The sequence below is a fragment of the Myotis myotis genome, unplaced genomic scaffold, assembly GCF_014108235.1.
Source record: "Myotis myotis isolate mMyoMyo1 unplaced genomic scaffold, mMyoMyo1.p scaffold_m19_p_5, whole genome shotgun sequence".
Lineage (NCBI taxonomy): Eukaryota > Metazoa > Chordata > Mammalia > Chiroptera > Vespertilionidae > Myotis > Myotis myotis.
The window spans coordinates 42,261,612-42,287,426 of NW_023416357.1; the positions used below are offsets into that span (position 1 = coordinate 42,261,612).

Consider the following 25,815-nt stretch of genomic DNA (forward strand, 5'->3'; position numbering starts at 1 on the left):
TTGCCCAAACCTATAGGTATTGCAGGCAAAGCCTGATGGCAACTGTGTAGCTTGGGTTCTTCACCCTGAGGGTTAATTAAAGCTCAATCTGGAGATTCCTTAAAAGATTCCAGCAAAGAAGATTTAGGAGAGCCTATATGATAAATTACTATTCTTCTTGTGTTTATGCAAATAATCAGGCCAAAATGAAGCTGGCTTTAATGCAGCAAATTGGTCATAATTTGGCTCTTTGGTAAAAATGAGGATGATTTTAAGGGGAAAAACTGTTTCAATAGAATCTGTAATACATAGCTGTGAATATTAGAATCTAATTTAGTTAGTTGTCTTCAAAATTTTGTCACCCATAAACTGAACTGAATTATGAATTTTTTTGTTTTCTTAATATTTGGCTATAACCTTCCAAACTAATGTTTCCTTTCTATCCCATCCTTTGACTTGGAATTATTGAGAACTAAAAATTTTGTTTCTGAGCTTTGTACTTGCAAATTATAGCCAAAGAACTTGATATAACCTTGAGAAATAGCCACAACAGCTCATTCATAACCGTCATAAATGATGTTATGTAAACCATGCAGAATTTACATCTCCAGAGATATTCAAATAAGATATGCAGATAAAGAGAATCTATCAGATTGTCACTGCTTGCTTTCATTCTAGAAAATAAAACAACTTTGAGACTTACATCTAAAAATCTCAACTGACAGCCTTACAGACTTAGAAACTGGTTTGTAATTTGCTCTGGTCATTAACCTTTGTCTTTTTCCTTCTGTTTTCAGAGGCACACCCTTATTAAATACCTGACTGCTTGTTTACACAACATCAGTCTCACTTTGGGAGCCCACCTACATCACTCTCTTCTGAACTGAGACTCAACAATTTCACTGAACTGACTTAGTATCAGGACTACATGATTAAGTTAATGAAATATGTTGCAATCTACCAACTTTGATTCTGGATATAACAATTAGATATTAAGACGATGATGCTTTGGGGATTCTGGACCATCAATACTTTGGAAGAATCAGCTAACAGACTGTTCCAGTCTGGGGTCCCATTCCCTTGTCTCACTTAGATCAGGCAGGAAAAGATTTCCATGCCCTATATGTGCAAGGACTACAGCCCTTGTCAGCAGGAAGCAGTTACTGAAGACCAACTGACCTCCCTCAGCAACCTTAACAGATTTCAGAGATAGACCTCTCTGAGAAAGAAATGAGACAGGCCAATAAGCCAGGACAAGCAGAATAGGTAAACTGAGACAGTTAAATGGACAAACAGCTTACAGCCATCTGGTATATCAAGGACACTTAGTGCTAATGGTTTACACTTCTCTTCCCAACCAAAGGGAAGATAACAGAAATCCAATTAGTGCCATTTGTGCCCATCATACCCAAGAACAGATGAAGTCACTGGGAATAAATCTCATTTTGGCACATCAGCATAAAGCTGATGAATATCCTATTGAGATGCTTCCCCAAGATCTCCCCTAAATTCCCAGTCTTTAAAACCCTCAAGGCAAAGAGCCTAGCAGGTGCACTCCCTCTCAGGAGCCTAGGGGAACTTTCCCCTCCCCCTTCTAATCCCCCCAAAGCTTGTTAGCTGTGCCATTCTCCATCCAGAGCTCCAAGGGCCCTTCTGTCTCTGTAACTTGTTTCCTGAGCCTATGCAGCCCAGTTGGCTCACTTCTTCTATCTCTGTAACTTTCTAAATAAACTATCTCTTACGATTTGGAAAAAAATAAAAGAATGTATCTTGTGCCAGGCATATTAGGAATTTCATACCAATCATCTAATATAGACATTCCACCATATTTTTACTGAGAATCATTATCCTACTAGTGGCCCAATGCACAGATTCGTGCATATTGAAAGGAAATTAATTAGCAGAAAGATTCGTGCAGTAATTAGATTACTGCAAAAATTACATGTCAAAATAGTATATATAATATCTATACTAATAAAAGGGTAATATGCTAATTAGACCAGACGTCTTCCGTATGTCCTTCTAGACCAGGGGTGGGCAAACTTTTTGACTCGAGGGCCACAATGGGTTCTTAAACTGGACTCAGAAGAAGGAGCTGCGGCCATGTTTCCCGACGTTGCCATGTTAACACTGCTGCTGGCGAAGGAGTGGAGGGGAGAGCAAGAGAACCCTCCACTCTTTCGGCTCCGCGGGCCGGATAGAACAGCCGAACGGGCCGGATCTGGCCCGCGGGCTGTAGTTTGCCCACGGCTGTTCTAGACAAAGCCACAGCTGCTGCGAGGGCCTGCCCGTGTAGGAGAGGTGGTGGCACGGGCTGGTCCAGCCCTATGGCCCCTTACACAGAGGCAGTTTGGGAGAGGAGGTGGTGAGGGAGAGGTCGCGGCGTGGGCTGGTCCTGAGCCTTGGCCCAGTCCGCAGAGCCGGGCTAAGGGAACCCCTCCAGTGTATGAATTTTCATGCACCAGGCCTCTAGTAGTATTATAAAATTAAAACATGTGTGCCATTGGTGCGAGAGCTTTATATGTATCACACATGTGCGAGTCACCATTTATTTTTAAATTGCCAGTGGGCATCATATCTACCGGGTGGTCGGTTGGACAGTTGATGAATAAATCGCAATGTGGTTCATGTTGAATGTCAATAACAACCAAATTCATGATCAACAATGACAGATCGAAACACACGCATGAGATTGGCACCAGTGAGAGCTTTATATGTATTGTGCATGAGTGAGTCAACTTTTTTAAATTGCCAGTGCGCGTCATATGTACCGGCTGGTTGGTCAGTCGGTCACTTAGCCATCTTCTACACTAATAAAAGAGAAACATGGTAATTGGCGTATGACCGCTACCCTTCCCATTGGCTAATCAGCGAGATATGCAAATTAACTGTCAGCCAAGATGGCGGCCGGCAGCCAGGCAGCTTGAAACTAACATGAGGCTTGCTTGCATCAGTGACGGAGGACTCCAACGTTCCCCGCCTGACTTGCTGGCCTCTCAGCTGCAACTCTAAGCAACTATGTTGCAAATGTAGAAGCTAAACAAAACCCCAAAAACCTGCTTTACTCAGCGGAGCTTCAGCCAGCTGGACCGCAACATTGTATCAAATACAGATGGTAAACAAAGGCCAGAAACCTGTTTTCAGCAGCCGAGGCCTCAGAGCTAACGCTGGCCCAGAAGAAAAAAAGAAAAAAAGAAAAAAAGGAGCGGCTGGGAGCTTCAGTCACCCGTCAGCCTGAAAATGGCCCTCAGCCCCTCAGCCAGACTGACCAGGCACCCCAGTAGGGACTCCCACCCTGATCCAGGACACCCTTCAGGGCAAACCAGCCAGCCCCCACCCGTGCACCAGGCCTCTATTCTATATAGTAAAAGGGTAATATGCCTCCCGGCACCGGGATCAGCGTGACAGGGGGCAGCACCCAAACCCCCTGATCGCCCTGCGGCTCTGTGTGTGACAGGGTGCAGCGCCCTAACCCCCTGATCGGCCCTGCTCTGTGTGTGACAGGGAGCAGTGCCCCAACCCCCTGATCGGCCCTGCTCTGTGGGTGATAGAGGACGGCGCCCCAACTCCCCCCCCCCCCCCCCACGGGCCCTGCTCTGTGTGTCCCCATCGGCCCTGCCCTGAGTGTGACAGTGGCGGCGCCCCAACCCCCCAATTGGCCGTACCCTGAGTGTGACTGAGGGTGGCATTTCAACCTCCCAATCCGCCCTGCTCTGTGCATGACGGGGGCGGCGCCCCGACTCCCCAATCGGCCCTGCTCTGAGCCCAACCAGGGGCTGCACCTAGGGATTGGGCCTTCCCTCTGCCACCCGGGAGCAGGCCTAAGCCAGCAGGTCGTTATCTCCCGAGGGGTCCCAGACTGCGAGAGGGCACAGGCCGGGCTGAGGGACCCCTCCTCCCCCCCGAGTGCACAAATTTTTGTGCACCGGGCCTCTAGTATATATATATATATATATATATATATATATATATATATGTTAGAGGCCCGATGCATGAAATTTGTGCAAGGGGCTCGGCCCTTGCAGCCCTGGCTTCGTCCAGAAGGTCGTTCGGCTGTCCAGTCTAATTAGCATATTACGCTTTTATTATTATAGATAATATTCAGTAAAGTTAAGTAAGTTGCTCAAGGATACATTGCCAGGAGGGGTAGAACTGTAATTTGAACTCATGTCTGTCTTACTCTAAAGATCATATTTACCCTACTACACCATAATAGCTCCCTTCAACTGAACACACTTTGGAATATAAAACTCAAATTTAGTAAAAAATAATTATGATTAGCAAAGGGGTTTTTTGAAGATACTTAAAGCTCCCTAGCTTTAAAAAACTACCATATAGTTATACACTAGCAAAGTTTAAAAAAATTCTGAGAGACAGGCAGAAAAACACATTGGAAGGGAGAATGGTGAGGCAAGGGAAGAATCGATAGTTCCTAGAATTGATTTTTTGTGGAGGAAATATGATTGCTATTTATTAAAAATAGAGTCATGGTAACATCTCAGAGCACATGTAATTATATTTGATGACTAAAAAGTATGTTTTTTTCCCCTAGCAAAGAATAGCAATTTATTATCCCCAATAGTTAAAACATGTACTTAAAAATACAAGGTTAGAATGCATCTGAGATTCCCTTTGATGCAATAAATAATTCTTTTAAACTCAAACATGAATAAAGAGAAAAGTCCATTTCTGAAAGAAAAAAATAATGAAACTAATCTAATACATGGTTATAAATTTCTAGCATACTGGCTTTTGCTATCTGAAAAAATATTGAGTGCACTGAACCCAACTTTCCTTTCCTAGAAATAAGACACTTTTTATAAACTATGTAATCATAGCTATTCTGATATTAAACTAGAAGTACAGAATTTCTCTCAAAGAAAAGTCTATTACAAACCAAGTAACTCCTTTGTTGCAACAAGTGAGTAATTCTGAATATATTTAACTTCCAGCTTTTGAGATAAGATTTAAAGGTATAAGTGTTATTTTGTTATGCATCACTCAATTTTGATGGGTAATTATTGTTTACCTTACTGCTTAGAGTTTCAGATGTTAATCTAATGAAAAGAATTTACTGGTAACTAGCTTTTTAACTTTGCAATGATGAAAAGCCTGTATTAATTTAACCTACAGATTTCATTTGTTCTGAACAGGAAAAACAATATAAATCACTTTTAAAATCATTAAATCCTGACTTAAATTAATAAAGTCATAATTAGGGTATTATGCTGTGTTTGTTATGGAAGTGGCAGGGCGAGCTGCTTTAATTACTGTCTGTAATAAAAGGAGCAGAGAGCGTACTGCGCCCCAATCAGTGCTGTCAGCCACGACTGAGCTGGGCTGCAAGCTCATCAAGTGAGCGGGCAACAGGCCCCGAGGAAGGGCCATCGTGTCTGCAGAGGCCACACACTGACAGCAGGGAGGAAAACAGACTCTTATAATCCAAGGTATCAGCCCCAATTACTCAAAATTTTAATGACACTTTAATACACGATAATGTTGTTGATAATGGGAGATCTTAAAAAGCACTAGCACTTAAATATCTTATGACCGTCTTCCTTCACAGGCCCTGACTCTAATATTTGGATCATAATCTTTTTAATATAACATTATTTAGAAAAATCAATTGTCTTAGTTACGTAATGGCAAAGTCTTGAAGGATTTAATTTTAGCCCTCAGCAAAATTGCTACAAAAGGTAATTAAGTGTTTCATACCTACTGCCTGATCACTTAACTCAGCCTTCCAAGGTTATACCAATTTTTGAAATGTAGCCCCAAGATTTGTTCAAGTTCAAAATGAAAATAAAGCACTGTAAATAGTAGAATAATGTGAACTAGTATTCTAAATTAATTTTACAGGATACAATATCTGTTCAGGAAAAAATACACATACTTATTTTCTCATTTTATGAGTTAAAGGGAAATGTTATCCTGGAGGAAAATGCAACACAACATTTTTTGAGGAAAATAATTTACCCTCTTCCTTTGGTTTTGGAGTTCCTCTTGGCCTTTCTTTTGTTTTCTACGTCTGACTCACTTCCACTCTCACTCTCACTGGAGGAGTCCTCACTGCTGTCTTCACTGTCTCCTTCCTCCCCTTGTTCTCCACTTTCACTTCCAGATTCACTCTCTGGAAAAAACAAACAAACAAGCAAAAAACAGGTGCTCTTTGATTTATAGCCATTTACTTATACATAAGGACAACTGTCAATATTCATCACAAATGAAACCAGATGTTGAAATTTAGTTTACTGGCCCCACTTGTTCACACTGTTTCAACACCCATCATTCGGACTTCTGGAACCCTGCAGCAAGGTGAGTGTGGAGGGACTCCAGACACAGGAAGGCTCTTGATAATGACAGGAAAGCAAGCAAAGATGAACCAAGTAAGTACACTAAATCTGAGAGGATCTCGCTTCTCAAACCTATAAGTATCTAGCTATGGCAAAAAAAAAAAAAAGTTAAGAATACAGAGATAAAAAATAATTTTAAATTCTTCTATTGATAATAGTTAATTTTATTTAGAGGAGAAAAGGGTAACAAATAGTTGAATTTCTTAAGAACAAATTTTGAGAGGGGAAATGAGTCATTCAAATCATCTCAAAACATTTCTAAATTCAAATGCAACAAGCAAAATTTCTAATTTAAAGTTATTACTTACTTTAGTTAGTATAGGAGTTTTCCATAGGTCAAAGAGATGAAGAATTTTCCTTTTAATTTTTTAATGTATAAATTATGGTATATAGGACTCTTTGTAGAAGTGCTGCATATAGTATATTTATGTGTATTTTATTTTTATTATTTTTTTGGTTAATTCTCACCCAAGGATATTTTCTCCATTGATTTCAGAGAGAGAGGGGAGAGGGGAGAAGGGAGAGGGGAGGGAGAAAGGGAGAGGGGGAGGGAAACACAGATGTGAGAAAGGCACCTGAAACTAATATAATATTGTATGTTAACTACAATTGAGAAATAAAAAATGATTTTTTTAAAATGGCATCTAACTCTATCTCTTCATTGATTAGATATAGAGAAAGGTAAGTGCCTTGTTCAATTTGCAAAGCTAAAACCCAGGATTCTGATTTAGCATTCTTTTCATTGTATATGGTTGTTCTCAATCTTTTAACTCTTTGTTTCTTTATAATACACAAGGGATTTATTAATTTTAGCTTTATCTCTATATAGGTTCATGTAGAAATAAGAGTATAAAATGGATGAAGAACAGATTGCTCAATATTTAAATAAACTTTACATTTTTATAAAGGAAGTTACTGTTAAAGGTGCCACTAAAGACTTATATCAAATGCAAAATCAGGATTTTCAATGCACCAATGAATATACTAGGTAGTGTGGGTTAGAATTCAGAAAAGCATGAGTTCCTTTTTCAACTCTATCATTTATTAGCTATGTGTCTAAGAGGCAATCTATCTATATAAAACCCTAAAATGCAAATCGACCAAATGGCAGAAAGACGACCAAATGGCGGAATGATCGATCACTATGATCGCACTGACCACCAAGGGGCAGATGCTCAATGTAGGAGCTGCCCCCAGCCCGCAGGGCGGTGTGGGGGCGGGGGCGGTGAATAAGTGGCGCCAGGCCAAGGTGAGTATAAGCGGAGGCCCTGAACGCCCTGCCAGTTTCCCCACAGATAGACCCTGATCGCAGGCCAGGCCTAGGGGCCCTACCAGTGCATGAATTTCGTGCATTGGGCTTTTTAGTGTCAAATAAGAAGGGACTGGAGCCCTGGCTGGTTGCTCATTGGTTAGAGTGACATCCCATGTACCAAAGAGTCTTGATTTCAATTCTAGGTCAGGGCACATAATCAGGTTGCAGGTTCGATCCACAGTTGAGGCTCATGCATGAGGCAACTGATCAATGTGTTTCTCTTTCTCTCAAAATAAAAATCAATTAAAAAAATCAATTAAAAAAAAAAAAAAAAAAAGGAAGGGCCCTAGTTGGTCTGGCTCAATGGATAGACCATCGGCCTGAGGACTGAAGGGTCCCAGGTTGGATTCTGGTCAATGGCTTGCTTGCAGGCTGGATCCCAGTTGGGCATATACAGGAGACAACCAATCAATGTGTCTCTCTCACATCGATGTTTCTCTCTCTGTGTCTCCATATTCCCCTCCCTTCCACTCTGTCTAAAAATCAATGGAAAAAATATCCTCAGGTGAGGATTAACAATAAACAAAAAAAGGGACTGGAAATTACTTTGAAAACTAAACAGTGATATGTAAATGAAAGGAATTATCAGAATAGCATAAACCTTTTTTAAACTCACTTGTCGAATTTTATGTACTAGGCCTTATTGTTTTTTTTGGAGGCATATCATGTAAGCTACAGCGAATAATGTTTTTTTAATAAATTATAAAGCCCACCACTGTCACTGCTGCTATCGGAAGAGTCCTCTTCCTCCTCAGATTCAGAATAAAATTTCTTAGCAGGTTTCTCTTTCTTTGCTTTTCCTGATGGAGTCCATTCTTTTGCCTGTTTAAAAAGAAAAAAAGTAGAAATGTAAATATAAAGCAATTCCCATTGATGGATTCAGTCTTCTGGCTAACTTAATCTTCAGATCATTCAATCACTGTGAACCCAGAAGAAAGTTTAAGGCCTCAACAGCGAAGGCAACTGTGACAAGTCCTGGCATTAAGGCTGACTCCCCTTCACTCCTGAACAGAAGAACACAAAGTCTCAGGGCCCATTTTATGTTAAATTAACAACCTTATTTTACATACAATTTTAAAGACTTCTGCATTTGAAGATTTAAACTAAAGTCTAGAAGAGATTAGGGCAATTAGAGGTAGGTGCAATAATAGCAATAAAAAATTCAAGTTCACAGCTTGATATTGAGGTAAGAGAAAAACAATGAAAATATTTAGGGTGGACAATAAATAGACCTAACTTTCTCAACAGCCTAAATCAGTGGTTCTCAACCTTCTGGCCCTTTAAATACAGTTCCTCATGTTGTGACCCAACCATAAAATTATTTTCGTTGCTACTTCATAACTGTAATGTTGCTGTTATAAATCATAATGTAAATATCTGATATGCAGGATGGTCTTAGGTGACCCCTGTGAAAGGGTCATTTGACCCCCAAAGCGGTCGCAACCCACAGGTTGAGAACCATTGGCCTAAACCCTAGAGTAATCCTTGACTTCTCTCTTTCTCTCATTTCCTAAATGCATAATCCATCGAGAAAGCCTTTAGCCACCTTGTTCTTTCATCACCTTGGCCAGAGGCATCTCTCTGTCCTGGATTACTCCAACAGCCTCCTAACTGGCTATCTTATTTCCATTCCAACCCCTAACCCCCGCTCCGAGTTTGCTCAACACAGCAGCTAGTATAATTCTATTAAAATCTAAGCTGGACTATATTATTAACTATATTTCCTATACTGTACTTTACATCCTTGTGATTATTTTTGTAACTACCAATTTGTACTTCTTAACCCATTCACATTTTAATAACTATGTGTGGTACCAAGTGGGTACTAGAATTACTGGGGGAATCACGTCTTAAAATTATATCATTGTCTTACCACTATGCTGAACACCTGAAACTAATATAAAAGAATACTGAATGTCAACTATAATTTTAAAAAATAAAATAAAATAAATAAAAAAAACATAAAACCTAGTCCAATCAAGTCCGTTTGGCTTAAAACCCTGCAACAGCTCCTCATTTCACTCAGAGAAAAAGCCCAAGTCTTTAGAACAGTCTGCATGGCCCTATATGCCCATGCCAGCCCCCTTGCCTACCTGACCTCCTTCTGCTGTTCTTCCTCCTTCACATTCTGTTCCAGCCACTCCTGACTATTCCTTCAAACACCCAGGTAAGCTTCCACCTTAGGGACATTCCCCCTGCTGATATGCTAAGTGTCCAACCATTCATTTGACCATCCGACCAGTCGCTATGATGTGCACTGACCACCAGGGAGCAGATGCTCCGACCGGGAGGTTAGCTTGCTGCTGTGGTCCAGCCGATCAGGACTGGGTGAGATGGCCGGGACACGCTCTGGAGCCCTCCGGCGGTCCTTCCCCAGCCGCCAACCTTCCAAGGTCCCTCCTTGGCCCTGGAACCAGCTCTCCAGCATCCCCTGAGGGATCCCTGATTGCGAGAGGGCACAGGCCAGGCTGAGGGACCCCACCGGTGCACAAATCCATGCACCAGGCCTCTAGTTACTATAAATGAACATTAGAAAAATGAGTAAAAATTACTCAAATATATATATATATATATATATATATATATATATATATATATATATATATATATGGGCTAATATGCTAAGTGTCCGTCTGGGTAATGATGTCACGTAGCAAGGCCCGGCTTCCTCTCCCTAGCAACTAGCCTCCTTGGAGTTTCTTCAGCCTAGGCACATGACTTGCTTTATAGCTAGGTGCAAACATTTTACACTGTAACCAAATGTCTGTGAAGCATTTCCCGTGCCTCATCTTATTTGATCCTCACAGAAGTCCTGGAGTAGGTAGATAGGAGACTCGGTGGAATCCTATTTTCTTTCCATTAGCCGGAAAACGAAGATTTAGAAAGTTTACAAACTTGACCCGACTGAAAAGAAGTGGACCTTGAAAATGACTTCAGGTTTTCTCACTGTGCAGAATATAGTCAAACACTGTTGCAGTTAAATATTTTACCCTTTGTTCTCCCTGCATGATCTACAATAATAATCTATTTCGTGTTGATATTTACTGCTGTGTTGCTGACAATTACCTGAAAGAGAAGTTGGGGTGCTTCACTGGGCTGGAAAAAGTTTAGCTAAATCAGAAAGCAGGTCTAATTAAGCAAGTTTATTCTATATATATAAAAGGCTAAGTTGACTCACGCATGCGCAATACATATAAAGCTCTCGCTGGCACCAATCGCATGCGTGTGTTTCCATCTGTCATTGCTGATCATGAATTTGGTTGACACTTCTATTATAGAGAAAGGGCGAATAGCAATATTAAAATATTTCTTCTAATTAATTCCCTTTCAATGTGCAAAAATAAATGCACCGGGCCACTAGTACTTGAATAAGATACTTATGTAATATCAGCAATATTGCTTTCTTTCTATATAATTAAAATGCTTGGTACTCCAAATATGAATATAGTATTCTATGAACAAAGTTTTCCTATATTTAGTAAACACAAAAGTTCATATTTTTCTTCAATCCAATCATTTTATAAAGTTTGGTAAAAAGTGTATCAGATTAATTTATGGGGAGTGGGAAGGGAGTGGAAATTACTTAATTAGACTATGGCTTTCAAGGTAAGACTAAATTGACAAATAAGGGAAATTAGGCTTCTATGCTCAAAGGGCAAATTACCTTGGCACAGCTACCAACTCAATATTCATGGCATTTTAAACAATAAAAATATTTTAATTTTTGTTATAATCTTTTGTGACTATGAGAATCATATCATTCTAAGCAAAAGAAACAATAGGGAGCCCTAGCTGGTTTGGCTCAGTGGATAGAGCGTCGGCCTGAGGACTGAAGGGTCCTAGATTCGATTCCGGTCAAGGGCACATGCCTGGGTTGCGGGCTCAATCCCCAGTGGGGGTCGTGCAGGAGGCAGCCAATCAATGATTCTCTCTCATCATTAATGTTCCTATCTTTCTATCCCTCTCCCTTCCTCTCTGAAATCAATTAAAATATATATATTTTTTAAAAAGAAACAATAGGGAAAAGAGAAGAGGAAAGAATAGCAAGACATTAATTTTAAAGTTCCTATGAGGGATAAAATATTGATAATAGATGGGTTTATAAAGCAAAATACCCTTGATATGCAAAGAACAGTCTTTCTGTAATTGAAGAGAAAAGGATATTCTAGAACTAAGCAAAAAAATTCTAATGGACTTCAAAACTTACTGTTATCATAATATAAATAGACATTATATCTGATATCCTAGAAATGGTAGTATGCGATTCAAAGTGACTTCTAATGTCAACCTGACTAGGTTTCCTGTTGTTTTGATTAAAATATCAGAGTATCTAAACCTAAGCCATTTTTCTAAGTTATCACAGTGACCCTGTAAGATCACTTTACAGTGAAAGTAGGATAACACTGTATTATGTGTATGAAATATATTGATGCGACTTAGGAGAGATGTGAGGTAGAGTGAGAAGCAAGCTTTCTGCATTGTTACAACTGCATTTGCTCTCTTTATATCTGTGTCTTTTATAGTATAACTAGAGGCCTGGTGCATGAATTCGTGCATGGGTGGGGTCCCTCGGCCTGGCCGGCAATCAGGGCCCATGGGGGGAGGGATGGCTGGCCTGGGGAAGGGGCTGCAGGAGGTTGGCCAGTCGGCCAGGTGGAGGGACCATGGGAAGTTGGCTGTGGGAGCACACTGACCACCGGGGGCATCTCCTACATTGCGCATCTGCCCCCTGGTGGTCAGTGTGCATCATAGCAACCATTCGACCGGTTGTTTGGTCATTTGATCACTTAGGCTTTTATATAGATAGATTTTAAGCCAATACATCCAGAGACCCATAGATTGAAACTATTTTTTGCATGGCATCAATGGATAGTAACAGTTTTCTTCAACCAGATTACAGCAGTTTAATTATTCTCTATAAATAAGTTACCAATTATTAATTCACAGAATGTAGTCAGCAAGTTAAAAAAATAATAATTTTGTTGCTGTTGAACTGGGCAGGTAATATTAACACAAGAAAATAGGTTATTTAAATACTGTCCCTGTAAGAAGAGCACATGAAAATGGAATAAGCCAGCCAACCAACCAATCTATCAGCCAAAATAAAGATACTGCTGAGACCAAATTAAATTGCATAACATTGTGATCAATTTCTGAGAAGATAAATTTATTTATTTATGTTTGTTTATTTATTTATGGAATGGGGCAACAAGGAGGAGATGTGGGTGGAAGTGAGGAAAGGATAAAAGGATGGCTTTACTTGCATGTACCCAATAATAAAAAAGGATGGAACCATAAAAACAATAAGCAGGCATAATATGAAATTAGGAAAGAGAGTAAGTATACCTATGGAAAGAATCACAACAAAGAATATTCTCTTTGTATTCTAGCATCTGACCAAAAATTGCACAAAGGACCCAATTTTTTTGAAGAGTACTTTAGAGTATGTAGATTTGAGTGAAAATCAGCAAACTTAATTGCAAGGAGGAATAGACATGCAATTAGTTTTAATAACTTCTACATTTTTAAAAATCATCTCTAAATAGAGTTAATTTGTCACAACATGAAAATGATGGTGCTCTAAGTACTAAAAATAGTACAGATTTGCAAACAAGCTCAAGCCTCCTCTCTTCATGTTACAAAACACTAAAATGCACTTCAGAGCATGTATAAAGGACTGACAGATTTAGGTTAGAATCTCAATTCCATCACTTCCTAGCTATGTGAACTTGGGCAATTTATTTAGGCTCTGTGAACCTGTCTCCTCATCTGCAAAATGGGTACAACAACAACCAACACTTATAATCATTATGAGGTTTAAACAAGATAATGTTTGCAAACATTATCAAAGTACACTGCCAGGGTTTGCAAAATGGAACCATTATCAGTTATTATTGCTTCTGGCCATGCTCCAAAGCCAGAGTAAGGACTGAAGAGTTAAGAGAAATGTATTTCTCAAAAGGATCAAATTACATGGCTATGCACATTATAGAAATTCTGTTTAAAGTAATAAATATTTTCTTCCACTGTATATAAGTTAATAGGCAAGAAGGTTAACTGACTTTCTCACAAGAATTAGTGGTAAAGAACTCTGGCTATCTGAATCCTTGTTCAATATAACGTTTCTACCAAAAAAGCATCTAGAATGAAATACCTAATTGTTCATTTTTATTAATTCTACTTTAAAAAGTATGATATATATTTCACATAATCAAATCTCTAAAGACAATCAATAGACCCTCTATTTTTCTTTTTTATATAAGAGATAGTATTTAAAAATAAAATTATTTTACTTTAGTAGCCAGCATTTTTTTTTAAAGATCTAGGAAAAGATGATTTATCTAGAAGTTGGTTTTTAATGTGAAGGCAACATATTACTCATTTTAATTGTGACCTTGTCTAAGGACATTTTTGGTACACAATGCTCCCTATTTATGTCTAGGCTTCACTTAAAACAGGTTCATCAGAAAATCCAGAACACTTTGTATGGTTTCTTTGGAATAGAACAGCAAAAATTATTGAGAAAAACATTGACAGGAAGCTTACGAATCTCTAAACAAAGTAGAAAAAGCTCAAGCCAATGAAACCAAATACCTTAGAAATTGAATCTACACAGCTACAAATGCAATACCACGAATGTGGGTAGCACTGATGCAGAGAATTCAATTCTCTATTTCCTTGAAGAAAAGGAATAGTACATGTACAATAATGTAGGAACACTACAATTTTTAGTTCCCATAACAGTGAGATATACCTAACACATTTCACTTAGAAATACCAGAACAATTTTCAATTTTCAACCCCCCCCCCCAAAAAAGCTTTTATTTGAAACAATCATTATTCTAGAATATCCTACTGCTTGACAACATTAATTTCAGAAAGGTCAACTTACCAACTCTATTACTTCTACATTTCGAACTGATGGGTCAGGTGCCACCTCTGGCCAATTAGATAATTCCATGTACCCAGTAGCTTTAGTGTTGAGAATATGAGATAAAGTTCCAAGCTGGAAATGATCCCTATCTATTAAAATAGAGGAAAATATAAAATAAACAATATGAGCTGTATATAACATAGAACAGTCCTAATCAGAGCTCAAGATAATTGGCATATTACCTCAAATGTCAAGGAATAAATATAAACTAGGAAGCTCTTCATAGGTCAAAAAACTGATTTCAGTCCATAGATTACAATAATCTTCCCCATAATGGTCAATAAAAAAGCTAATCAGTCAGTGTGTTTGGAGGTGTTGCTCTGAAATGTAGCTTCTCTAAAAATTACTTTACTGTGAATATTAAGAATGACAGCACCGTTAAACAATCCATATACATGTCTTGGCACAAACACATTCAGAATTTTAATAGTTTTTCTATGAAACTGAACTGCTTATTATCACTTTATAAAAATAAATAAGGAAAAATATAAAAACCAAGGTATAAAATCATCTGATTCCAATTGTAATGGCTACTTGTGAAACTGATCAATTATTCCTTTTAAAAAGGTGGGAAAAATAAGTCAACTTCCATCTTTAAAAAACGTTTAAATATCAAAAAGTTTTTATGAAATAACTGTTCCTAGAAAAGCTTGTTGGGATACATAGAATATTTAATTAATAACAACTCAGTATTAAGGTGAATTATATTCCTTATTAAATAAAGGTATCTATTTAAAATAAAAGTTAATGTCTATAAGAACAACACAGTTTTTATATATTGTTCTTTATGCTTAATAAAAAAAATAAAATCAGAAGATTGAAATTATTTAGGTAAATAAGGTCCATAAAAATATAAATTTTAACTAATATAAAGCTTGCTCTAGAGAACAGATGAATGAATAGAAAGCACACTGTTTTTATATATTTATATATGCTAGTCATTTATATTTCCTAAGAGATAAATTTAAGCACATTATAAATGGAATATATTGTCTATTTTTCAGATAACATATTGTGCAGTTATATTCTAATAATAATAATAATAATAATAATAATACCTTTAAAAGGAGACTCAAGCAGTGGTGCAGGTTTTTGTGCTAGGAATATTTTTTTGGCATATTTACTTAAAGCTCCACTCTTCTCATTCGGAACAATAAGCTGCCTAATAAATCTTGTACGGTCTCTGATGTCGTAGTTTTGATCATACTTGCCGAGATTTAATATGTACTGGGTAAGCAATTTTGTCTGTTGGAAAAAACCCCACAACAGAACAAGATGAGAATACAGTTATTTATGATTATTGATAACTCTGGATAAACATATTTAAAGAGGTAATAAAAATGAATGGTTATGTCAAACAAATGTTGTTCCATAGGGAATATGCATTTCTAACGCTGCAAATGGAATTTTGAAGCCAAAGCACATGTCCTCTTCAGAATTGGGGAGGTGAATGCTGAGTACTGAGAAGCAGCCATGTGCTAGATTATTAAACTGCTGAAGTGGAAAGAAAGGCATCATTAAAAAAATAATCATATATGGCAAACCCGCTGAAGGGTCTACGTGAGAATAATGAATGTGGAAATACAACTAAAAACATGGCACTCAAAACTTAATCGGAAAAATATGCAGGACATCAAAACATCAGAGAGTATTAGGGGGTTGGCAAACTGCTTCTCCTGAGGTGTGTTTTATGAAGAGATACTGTCTCTGGCATAAGCAGTGTCTGCACTCTGACTGCACTCAGTTACTTTACCCTGAATTATGACCCATTAAAGCAGACACATGAATCACTGAACTGGATTACTGCAAATTATTTGCAGTGCATTTAGCTGTTACTTTTTCATAAAAGCAAGCTGCTGATGCCCTCTAAAAACTAGGATAAAAGACTCCTTCCATTTTTTCTCCCATGCTGCTTATAGCCGCTAGTAATATTGGTCATTTATTTATTTATGTAAGGGAACAACTTATTATAGTAGCTTTTACACTGCAATAAGATTCCCTAAGTCAATTTTTTAATGTACTTACATTAACATAGAGATTTTAATATTAAACCAAAATTGAAATACTAACAAAATAGCTTTGTATTTAAACTCATTATTTTGTTGAAAAAAACATAGTTTTAATTTAGGTTACACTCATACAATTCCAGCTATAAATTAAATATAGAAAATTTACTTACATAGAAATTACATAGAAAAAATAAACACCTATATTTAAATATTTTACAGATATTAGAAACATAAAATAATAAAATCAATCATGTCAGGCAAAGACAATTCTAGAACAGTAAATCAAAGTATAGGAATGGTGTGGCAAACTCATTTATAATAATGGGTTGAGACACCTGATTTGGATAGAAAGCAACCTTCTTTCAGTAACAACGTATTTAAAAAGCATTAACCTAGTTTAATAAAGTAGAACTGTAAAAAAAAAAAAAAATACAAGAGAAAATGTTGATAGAGCTATTCTAAATTTGGTTATCAACAATTGCTACTTACTAATTACTAGATCATATTGATTCAACTTCAGATGAGAATAATTCTATGATTCATTTTTTAAAATTAGCAAAATATTCACCAAATGAGAAATACAGTGCAAAAGAAAGTATAATATACTAGACAGTATAATTGACTTGCTGAGACAACTGGGGAAAACTAACCATTAGCTTCCTCAAATACAGAGTAAGAATTTTTTTTTTTTTTTCAAAGCAGTATTCTTTGTAATAGGGAAAAATTGAGATAACTCAAATGGCTCTCAACATTAGAGAGTATAAAATCATGGTACATAAATACAATAGAATAAAACAGAGACATCTAAATGAACTAGTAACAGCTTTTGCAACAACCTGAATCAATCTCACAAATTTCATATTAATAAAATAAAGAAGAGGTACAAAATAATGTGCATACGTGTATTCAAAACTAATGCCTGCCACTTATTTTTAAATGGTTCAGCAAATAAAATATATATCCATATCCACCTATTCAGATACAAACAAAATGTACAAACTGTTAACAAATATGAATCTAGGTAGGATTATACAAAGGTTCATTGCATTATTTTGCTACTTTTCTTTAGGTTTGAGATTTTTCATAATAAAAAGAAAAAAAGTTCAAAAATCAGATAAAGCTAATTTACATTGTTTCGGAGTAGTTCTTCATCTGTGTGATAGACGTATGAGTTTTCTTTATAAGTATTTACTAAACTATACATACATATTTTATGCAGTTTTCTGTATGTATACTTTATAAAAGAAAAAAGGTTAAAATGTGATGATAAAAATACATTTAAAAAAACTGCTACATACTTGTTAAACATTATTATTTAAAAAATCCCTTTCTGCTTTATAAAGCAACCAAACATTAAGTTAGGGGGCTTTTGTTTATGGGTCATTTACTTGAGATAAATTTATCAAAAGGAACACACCTGAGGACCCATTTTTGAGGCTAGCAATAATGTCATCGGATTTTTTCTATGAGATAGTTCTTACAAAACCATCAATTCTGAATCTTGTTACTTTGATATTCTTCTATATAATTCCCATGAACTGCATTATGATACCCCAGTGCTCACTGGGCAGATCTTCTAGCATATGCTACTTAGAAATTTATTGTAAGAAAAGTCTGCATAAGTTATATAATTGTTCAAATATTATACACAATTTATATTGTCCATGTATAAATGTTATCATTTTCTATAGGTTATTCTAAATTCTTTATTAGGATTTCACAGTATTTTTCTGTAAAACCCTCAAATAAAAAGTTGTTCAGAATTTCATGTTTTCACACTGACTTTTAATATATTAATCTATTTGATTGTCATCTTCTTCTGAGTCATCTAAATCAATATTAAAATCTAAGTCATCACTTTCTTCTTTATTTCTTCTGCAGCTTCTTCTACAATTGGAATGTGGATTATTTTCAATGTTTTCTGTCCTTTCTGTTTCTTTATTAAACGGAGTAACAATGTCTTCTTTCTTTCCACATTTTGCGCAAACTTCAAGTTCACAGGCACATGGTCTACATATTATGTGATAAGAATCTTTCACTGTCTTTTGTAAACATTTAACACATTTTTTAGGCTTTGACAATGGTTTGTATTTGCTGTATTTTACACGCCATTCAAGAACTTCTTTACAGCGCTGACATACTCCATCATGAAGTTTTGTATTAATTTTCTTGGTCTGAACAGTCTTATCAAACTTGTCATTTTTGAAGCTAAACGTGTTTTGATGTCTCTGAGGCCTGGAACGGGCCACGTTGCCTCTATGGGAGCTCATCACCGAAATCACAATCACCAAACGCTGGGAGTAGGAAGATTCAAGAAGCCACGAACTACCTCGTGGAGAAGACGCCTGTCACTGACCCGGAGGGAACTGATTTAGCTTTCTCGCCCCGCCCCCGTCAGTCCACGTGACGCCGCGCGGAGGTCAAAGGACATCCTCGGTCCCTCGGCAACTTGAAGGCTCTTCCTCGAGGTCAAGATTCGATCCCTCCGCTCACCCTCTCTCCCAGAGTAAGAATTTAGGCTATTCTAAAGTCACTTGAGTGTTGAGATTTAGAATGTGCAACCTAAATAAATCAGAGTAAGAAAATAAGTCTGTTCACTGCAATGATATATATTTATATATTGGCTAATAGAGTGATACATTTTGCTTATATTTCTGATCCCTGAAATTAATTTTTAAGAAATGAAACTATTTCAATATGTTATCTGACAATTATTGAGTTATATTGGGAATTTTAAGTAATTAAAATTACGTAATTTTTAAAAATATGTATTTGTTGATTGTAAAACTTGTTTTACTATGTTGGTGGGCTTGTTTTCATTAAAATGCATTTTCAAATATAAAATTCTTTCTGTAAGATAAAAACATCCGTTTATAATGAAGCATTGAAAACAAGCAGAATTACCCACTGTATAATCATTTACTGTAATCACTTTCTTAGCTGTATCTGCCTCTAATACTAAGTTATTGGTATCTCTATGAAGAATGTGTTTTTGTAAGGTCTTATTATTTTGAAGTTTTTTAAATAAAAATAAGGTTACCTACAATCTTCAAAACTGAATTTTATGATCAATAATTGTGACACTGTTGACATTTTGAAGTTAATCTTCTCTATAAACCATAATATTTTTATTGGAGAAAACACCCTTTTTATTGTATTAGATAGTCTGATAAGTGCAGAGAAATTCTGTTGAATGAAGGATATTATATTAAAATGTGTAAATATTTCAAACCCAGATATTTAGCTTTTCCCCCTCGTCAATAAAACTTTTCTTTATAAGACAAAAAAATCACCAAATTTAGATACTACAAAATCAACTGCCTTCTAAATGTCATTTCACTTTAATACAAAATATAAATTTATCTAATTAAAAACAGAAGCTCCATCAAGTCTTCACAATCGTTGAGATATTGTAAATGACACAACTTCTAAAATAAATCTTGAACTCTTAGGACTTAATTTTTCAGTTCTTCCCTTGTTTTTATAGAGATAAATTTCAATGTCTTCTTGTTTGCAAGATTTGTTTCCAAGAATTGCTATTTGCTAAAATTTGCAAAAGCTGAAGAATTTGACACTGTATTTGGTGAATACTTTAAAGATTTCCAAATGATTCTGAATAAAAACCTAACCAATACAAGTATAAGTTTCTTTACTCCCTTCCACTCTAGCCCCCCAACAAAAGCCAATATGACACTTAGGTCAATTTACAAAGCAGTTTTTCACAAAATCACATTTCTAAAATGCCACTGGTATCATGCAGCAAAGAGAGTTGCATATCAGAGTGTGTGTTGTCATCTGAAATATGTTCAACATTATACAACAACCTGATGCACAAAATTCGTTCAAGGGGCTCGGGCCTCACGGCCCCAGCTGCCTTGTGGCCCTGGCTGCCTCATGGCCCTGGCTGCTTCGTGGCCCCTCGCGGCCCCCCACCCACTGGTTGTTCCAGAAGGTCATTCCGCCATCAGGTCTAACTAGCATATTAGCTCTTTATTATATAGTATCAGCTTCATTATAATAACTTTATAGTTCAGTGAAACTATACATATCAAATACAAATAAATTTGACCATTAGTTTTACTTCAATTGGCAGAACAAGCAGATTTTGTTTGCATGCACCACAACCAATTCCTCAAATATCTCTGCTCTAGTTTTCACAATAGAAACAATGATTTTACCATGACAATATCTTTTTGGCAGAAACAAGTAATTTTACTTTCCATGTTGGGCTTTTAAATTTACAGAAGCATTTACAGCATTTCTGACAGAATAAACTTCCAAAAGCTTTACTATGATTCCTTTTATTGTACTGACAGAACAAATTTATAAAAGCTTTGAGTAAAAAATATAGAACTATTATTGGAATTAATTGATTTTCTATTTTAAAAGCAGCATTGTTTAGGGTCCTATTTCTGCTAATGGAATAAAAACTTAACAGTTATTGCTTCATTTTTCATATGTGCAAAAGAAAACTTGAAATAAAAATTGAACAAAATTAATTTTTAAAAAGTTATTTGATCTAAATGAGATCATGTTTCATAAAGACATATGTAAACATCTTTTGCACCTAAATATATTTGTCATTTTGAGACACAATCTTTTTCAAATAACTCCTAACTTTTCAAATAGATGCTGATACTTTTTTAGCAGATTTGTCATGTCTTTTGATTAGTGTGTGGTCAGCGATATCACTATAATTATCATGGTGGATGGTAAATGTTAATAAAGATTTTGAGCATGTTAAATATTGAGAGAGAAATTCAGTACTTCATTCTTCAACACACATACATTAATTTTTAAAAATTCATTGTTGCTGGGTTTATAACAACAACAAAAAAACTGCCAAAATATAAACTAAATAGGTTTTAGATTTATGCTACACAACAAATGACAAAACTACTATAGCAAGAGGGCTCTGTCCACTCTCTTTAATGATCTATAGCAGGACTATTCTGTCACTCTCCTGTACATATTTCACCAAACCCAACCTCTAACTTCCTGTGTTTTTCTCTGATTCCATCGGCTGACAGCTGGGAATCGCATGCTTCACACAGGCCATGGCAGAACTTGCTAGTATATCAAGGTGCCTGCAGGTGAGCGCACTTACACACTTATCTCACCAGCACTAGAAAAGCAAAGGACTTAGCTTTTCCTCCCTGCCTTGTCAGGGCACACTTCATTTTATTAGCACACATTCTGCATGCTGCTCCTTTATAAGGGAGAAGTTAGTTATGGTGTTTCTCAAAAAGGTTGAAAAAAGAAAGATGAAGTCTTTCCAATGTAGATTTTACATACTAACATGAAATCTCTTCACTACACTTGTACCTTATATGCTACTAGATTAAAAAAAAACCATGGTAGACGATATAAGTACAATGTGGAAGTCTACAACTTACTGTCTTTTTAATACACACACACACACACACTAGAAGCCTGTTGCACGAAGATTTGCGCAATAGGCCTTCTTTCCCCTGGCTGAAGGCACCGGTTTTCCTCCAGCACCCGGGACCCAGGCCTTTGGTCCGGCCACAGCGGAGAAGGAAAGCCTCTTCAGTCTTCAGTCTTCACTCTGGCTGGAGCCTTCAGCCTTCACTCTGTGCCTGCGTATGCAAATTAACCGCCATCTTTGTTGGGTTTATTTGCATGGTCTCTGATTGGCTGGTGGGAGTAGCGAGTGACACCAATTTGCACGTTTCTCTTTTATTAGTGTAGATTATTTATATATATATATATATATATATATATATATATATATTTATATATTTATATATTTATATATTTATTTATTTCAGAGAGGAAGGGAAATTCTCAGAGACAAAGAGATGGAAACATCAATGATGAGAGAGAATCATTGATCAGCTGCCTCATGCACAACCCCCACTGGGAACTGAGGCCAAAACCCAGGCATGTGCCCTGACCTCCTGGTTCATAAGTTAATGTTCAACCACTGTCCCACACTGGCCAGGCTAACTTAGATAACTTTAGAGTAGCCAAACCAGACATAAAGTCATTATAATCATAATATTCTAGGTATTATACTAACTTTCCCAATATTGTATGATTTTAGTGAACACGAGTATAAGGCTAAAATGATGTTTTTACTTTATACTAGCAGCCCATCGCACGATATCGCGTGCAGTAGGCCACCCGCTGCTTCTGTGGGAGCCAGCAGGAACCACAGCACGCCGTGGGAGCCATGCTGCTTCCACAGGAGCCGTGCAGCTTCCGCAGGAGCCGGGAGGGAGCTGTGCCACTTCCGCACGAGGTGAGAGGGAGCCACGCTGCTTCCTCCAGAGGCGGGCCTGCCGTGTCCTCTCCGGGCCTGTGCTCAGCTGCAGAGGCTGCGGGCCAGCCCCCCATCCCTGTCCATGTCCACTCCGGCTCTGTGGAGCCAGCCCAAGCCGGGGCACGGCGGCTTGCTGGCCCTGTCTCTGTCTCCATCTCCGCTCCAGGCCTCACCTGCGCACACAACCTCCTCCTGTCTGTGACCCATTACGGTGTCCTGGCCTAATTTGCATATTTCCTCTTTTCATATATCTACAGATTGGTATTTACTTACCAATATATAAGAAACTCAACAGTAAACATAGATTTCCTTTCTTTTATTGTTTTTGAAAAGTAACTCAGTGCACAAAGAAATCTATATGACATTTGGAAATTATTAACTGATTCATTTCAAAGATTGACTTAAATGCAAAGATAAAATCTAAGTCATGGAAATATACTCAGAATATCTGTAATTATTTGGTCATAAATCTTGTACACCAATCAGCAAAAGCAACAATAACAAAAGTCATATCACAAGTGGGGATAAATTTGAGGAGTCAACCTGAAAATTCTGAATGGCCAACATCAGGTTACTAGAGAGTGAGTATGGGTAGGCAGAGAAGGCAGAAAGAGAGGGAGACGATTGAGAGACACACAGCAAACACAAAAAGAGAGAAAGATGAACACTGATGGAGAGGCAGGAGAGAATGACAGACACAGGCATGCAAGAGGCAAACTATTGAAGTGTTTCTCTTTCATATCGATATTTCTCTCTGTCTTTTCCTGTCTCTTCCACTCTCTCTAAAAATCAATGGGAAAAATATCCTCTGGTGAAGATTAAAAAAATAATATAAATTAATTAATTAATTAATTAAAATATTTACTGGTTTCCCCTGTACCTGTAGGACAAGGTCCACAGTATTTGCCACTCCAAGTCCTGGCCTGGCCTAGCTCTCCAGACCACTTTAAGTATGCTGAAAGCACCAAGCTGTTTCATGACTGACCTGCTGCTCTCCTCTTTCCTTCTTCTGTACAGGAAACCACTCCTTAGAAGTCCATAGTCAGGAGTCTTATCCTTTATGAAACTTTCTCTGACCTCTCTCCTCCTACTGCAGGCTTTCAATAACTTTCTCCTCTGCAGTTCCACTATATCTCAGTACTTCTATTATAGCACTTACCAAATACTCTTTCATTTTTTTTATGTTTTTCTCCCCTACTAGACTAGAATATCATCTCTTTGCACAACTACCATCTATTGAAGAACCTTAAAGAAACAGGCACCTAGTAACTATTAGATAGACTAATGTATGAACAGACTTTAGGTGCTTCATCAGAGTAAAGAAGAAAGTAGGTAGAAGTAAGGATTAGCCTCTTACCTGTTTGGAGTTGGTTAAATACAATTTTGCTCCCAAATTTAAAATCTGCAGTTTTACAAGATCATCTTCATTTGTAAAGCTTTTAGCCATCTTCCTTAAAACATCAGGGGCAATTACAGGAACTCGCTCACAGTTTTCTCCAATTAGCCAAAGAATACTTGCTCTAGCCACAGGGACCTAATATTAGAAGCAGACAATATGGTTACAAATAAGATAACAATGCTCTCCTTAATATTAACATAGAAAAGTCTTTAAATATTACCAAGGTGTTACATCTATCAATTCATTTAATGTATATCCAGGAAGTGCTCTTATATTTATGGATTTTCTTTAGTTATCAAAAAATAAACACACAGAAAATCACAAAACTGATTTCGGGATAATGTTTTAGAAAAGATTCATAGAGGAAAAATCATTGGTCTACAATCTTGATTCTATCAGAGATCTGTGAATTCTTGGGCTGAATCTGGCTGGCCATGCCCATTTGTTTATGTATTATTATTGCTGATTTATTCAACAAAGTCCATAAGAATAGCAGTTTACAGAAAAAGTTTGCGGACCTCTGCTCTAGGGCACTGATTTACAAACCTTGATGCCCATAAAAATCATCTAGGGTTCCTACTAAAACTGCAGGGCTCTGGTATCGCTCCAACATAGTTCTGTGGTGGGGCCCAGGAATTCACATTTTTATGAAGCATCACGGATGACTCCTGAGACAGGTGGTCTGTCTGCAAACCATGTTTTGAAAGTCACGGATAATATAGAAAAAAGAGTAGATCCACTACAGGATTGATTCCAACTGTTATATCCTCTATCTACAGCACTGGGAATATATAAAACTCATAAGATCATCAAGATTTGGCTTACAAAATCATTAATCCTGGTCTATTATTTGGTCACCAACAAAATAAATAGGGATAACATAAATTTGTACAATAATGCATTTTGGCATTAAATATTTTTAATGAAATTTTTAAAAATAATGTACATAATTTGTTTCTTAAAAATTACTGCTTTGTTACAAATTGGAAACCTTCCATCAACACCATTAAGACCATCATTTCAGAGTATGTACATTAGTTTTATTTCTATCTGTTTACTTGCATTATCCCCTATTCCAAAAGGAATTTGAACAGGTGTGTAAATTAGTTTCTGTGAACATTTTCACCTAGTATGGAAAATTTGCTTTTTATAAGAAATGAAAAAGCCAATAACTATCATTAAGAGATAGCATCACAATAATAGATAACATTCTTTTTAAGAAGTCCTTTTCCAATTCCTCAAATAAAGCCCTACTATTTTCATTACAGTTTCACAACTGCACATATAACTGTTAAAGAAGAAAGTGAGAATAAGGACCTTTGCCCAGCTAAAATTTTATCACAATATCCACCATCTCAAATTATTTCAAAATACCCATTTTATGAAATAACATAAAATTATTAAATAGCCCTAAGTTGGTCTTTCACCAGAATGAGAATGAGGTAATCAAAAAGGCTTTAAAATAAAAATATGTATTTTCAAATAGTATAACAGCATCATCTTAAAATTAATATTAGAATAAGTTTAGTAAGCAAGAAATCAG

At 36.8% G+C, this 25,815-nt stretch overlaps 2 protein-coding genes across 10 annotated transcripts in view; both read right to left on the reverse strand.

Moving 5' to 3' along the window:
* Positions 1–25,815, reverse strand: part of AP3B1 (adaptor related protein complex 3 subunit beta 1) — a 204,739-nt gene that overhangs the window by 85,847 nt on the left and 93,077 nt on the right. For all 9 annotated transcript variants that reach the window (XM_036307709.1, XM_036307711.1, XM_036307712.1 and 6 more), the window contains 5 exons: positions 24,231–24,407; positions 15,637–15,823; positions 14,537–14,667; positions 8,358–8,466; positions 5,956–6,109 (listed from right to left, as the gene is read on the reverse strand). In XM_036307709.1, the coding sequence (XP_036163602.1) occupies positions 5,956–6,109; positions 8,358–8,466; positions 14,537–14,667; positions 15,637–15,823; positions 24,231–24,407 (758 nt within the window). The remainder of the gene's footprint in view (positions 1–5,955; positions 6,110–8,357; positions 8,467–14,536; positions 14,668–15,636; positions 15,824–24,230; positions 24,408–25,815) is intronic.
* LOC118655643 (uncharacterized protein C9orf85 homolog) lies at positions 18,351–20,501 on the reverse strand. The gene has a single exon (XM_036307717.1). It carries the CDS (start codon positions 18,855–18,857, stop codon positions 18,381–18,383), a length of 477 nt encoding a protein of 158 aa, XP_036163610.1. The 5' UTR covers positions 18,858–20,501; the 3' UTR covers positions 18,351–18,380.

Excerpts from the sequence above, each read along its gene's own strand:
- LOC118655643 (XM_036307717.1), bottom strand. The coding sequence starts at position 18,857 with ATGAGCTCCCATAGAGGCAACGTGGCCCGTTCCAGGCCTCAGAGACAT.